Source organism: Chondrus crispus, genomic scaffold, assembly GCF_000350225.1.
Source record: "Chondrus crispus Stackhouse genomic scaffold, scaffold_360, whole genome shotgun sequence".
Lineage (NCBI taxonomy): Eukaryota > Rhodophyta > Florideophyceae > Gigartinales > Gigartinaceae > Chondrus > Chondrus crispus.
In genome coordinates, this window is record NW_005179251.1 from 46,908 (window position 1) to 49,671 (window position 2,764).

Here is a 2,764-nt window from a genome sequence, read left to right on the forward strand (position 1 = left end):
CGCGGCAACGAGGCAGCGGCGGCGTAGGCCAGGCACCAGCCGGAGCGGCGGGCGCGTCGCGGCGGCGGGGCAGCGGCGGCGCGGACCAAACAGCAGCGAGAGCGACCGGCGCGGCGGGCAGTAGCAGCGGCGGCTCAGGCTGCACAGCTCAATTTGCGGCGGCGCGGCGGCGGCGCGGCCCGGACAGCAGGGGGTGGCGGGGTGCAGCGGCGGTGCAGGCCAGACAGCGGCGGGCGGCGGCGGCGCAGCGGCAGGGCTACGGCGAGAAGGGGCGGGCGGCGGCGCGGTGACGAGGCAGCGGCGCCGTAGGCCAGCCAATAGCCCGAGTGGCGGGCGCGGCGCAGGGGAGGGGGCGCAGCGGCGGCGCAGCCGGAACAGCAGGGGAGCAGCGGAGCGCAGCGGTGAGGCAGCGTCGAGCGAGCAGCGACAAAGGCAGCACCGAGCGAGTAGCGACAAAGGCAGCACCAAGCGAGCAGCGGCGAGCGCAGTGGCGAGCGAGCGGCGGCGCTGGCAGCGGCGGGCGAGCGGTAGCAAAAGCAGTAGCGAGCGAGCGGCGAAAGGGCAGACAGCGAGCGGCGAGGAACACACGAGCTGGGGGGGGGAGATACGCGAGGTGCTCTGACGGAACGGTGGCGGATCGCCGCCTGGCCAATGGAATGGCCGAGAAAAAAACGTAAGGGAAAAACGCGATTGATCAATGTGGGAATTGTCCCAGAAAAAATTAAAGGAAATAGTTTAAACAGTTTATTGATGTCTAGAAGAGCCTACGACCGGCTCTTCAAACCCAACCGAACCTCCGGGCAATCGGAGCGCTGTTCGTGAAGGATTCCGCGTAGACACGTCTGTTCAAATCTGCCTCCGAGCAGGCCCACGCGCTAGTCGCATGGGACTGTCCGTTATATACTAATTTACTGTAACCCTAAACAAGGCAAGTTCTTTCCTCACCGCGTGACCCATTCGCGTGGTGAGGTATATCGCCATATGAGAGACATTATGATAGAAACTTTCACACTGAGGGGTGTCTTAACATGCCCTGTTTTTCTGCAGTTTGCTTTGCTTTGCCCAAAGAGGTGATTTGGCGTGCTATGAGTGGCTCCTACGTTTTAATTTTTGAGTTTAAGAAAAGCAAGGGCTTAAGAAGCATACGGTATTTGTTTAGAATTTAAAAGTATTCCTGGCAAAACCGGGCAAGGCTGTGGTTACATCCAGACGACAGTACGGCACCCCACAGTAATAACACATAGCCGATAGGGCATACCGTAGTCGCAACGCAATAAAGTCTCCGACGGCCACCCGCTCCCTCGGGGATCGGGGGGTATCGGAGTTCACGGAACCACAAAGGCAAACCAAAAACCAGCCTGTCAAGAGTCTTAACAGGCTGGTTTTTTCTTTGCAGAGAGTCATTCCTCCCTCATGTCGTTGGTCAGCGGCACCTCCCCTTTTGCTCAGAGCATCCCTACCGGTAGAATCAAATACCCAAACAACCAAAATTTGATGATTTGATGTCGATTGAAATCCCCACCGGTGCAACCAAATCATCAAATTTTTGGTGTCGATCTAAAAATCGGAACCAAATATCAAGAATTTGGTTCGGATAGTCTCTGTTTGATTACCCTTGACAATCCAGTTGTGCACGTTCTATTGGTCGACCGAAACGGCTTCCCACCAAAAAGTGCATCGATGCGGTATTTGCCTCGAGATTACCAGTGTCTCCCGCCGATCCAGAATGCTCACTACGGCGTGCATGCTCTTCCCCCTTCCATCCCTCCAGAACGTCGACGGCCCCGCCATCCCTGATGCTCTTCCCCCTTCCATCCCTCCAGAACGTCGACGGCCCCGCCATCCCTGAGCGCGTCCTTCCCCGCCCGGCTCTTACACAACAACAACACTTCCTCGACCAACCAGGCGCGAATCTCCGCCATCTCCTCCCGTCCCACCTCCTTTGACCTCCCCAAGCACATTGCGACCGCCGCCGTACCCCCACCAACACATCATGGCACTCGTCCGCCATCGCGCAGTTCCGCACCCAGCTCGCCCTCGCCAGCCTCTTCTCTGCCTCCCCCGCCTCCAGCAATCTCAGCAACCTCGTCAACAGCTGTCTCTCCGCCTGCCTTCCCTCGACCAACAGGACGTCCCTCCCCTCCTGGCTCGCGCACGCATTCGACAGCCGCAGCACATTCGGAATACTCGGTACCCTCTCCACGAGCACGAGTAGCGTGCCCCTCTCCCGAAACCCGTCCGCGCCCTCCGCTTCGTCCACGCCCGGCGCGAAGCGCGTCAGGTTGGACAGCAGCGCCGCGTGCAGCGCGACGACGTCCGCGTCCAGGACCACCTGCGCTGCGAGCCGCACCGCGTCCGCGTGCGTCAGGGCCGCCGGCTCCTCGTCCTCCGACAGGTTCACAAGCGCAGACAGTGCTAGCGCAGTGCGATTCGCTGCTCAGCAGCAGCAGCCGCCGCAGGAGAACGTCGCTCGCGGCTGTCGAGCCAATCATCCGCCGCAGCACCGCTGCCGCCGGCGCGTATGTTCTCTCCGGGATCGCGCTGCTCGCGGTCGCGTGGGGAGCGCGTGCTGTCCGTGAGCAGGGAGGACAGCGCCGGCAGTCTGTCTTTGTCCACGGTGGAGGTGAGAGGGAAGGAGTGCAGACAGAGTGGCGAGGGAGAAGGTCGCGGGATGGGTTTCGAGTGAGCGTGCGACTACGACTGAGGGTGCGATACGAGGGTGAGTACGAGTGTGAGTACAAGGATGCGATGGTGAGTACGAGGG

General features: G+C 60.9%; 1 protein-coding gene across 1 annotated transcript; it reads right to left on the reverse strand.

Moving 5' to 3' along the window:
- Positions 1-1,991: 1,991 nt before the first annotated feature.
- CHC_T00000570001 (hypothetical protein) lies at positions 1,992-2,492 on the reverse strand. The gene has a single exon (XM_005717993.1). It carries the CDS (start codon positions 2,490-2,492, stop codon positions 1,992-1,994), a length of 501 nt encoding a protein of 166 aa, XP_005718050.1.
- Positions 2,493-2,764: the final 272 nt, after the last annotated feature.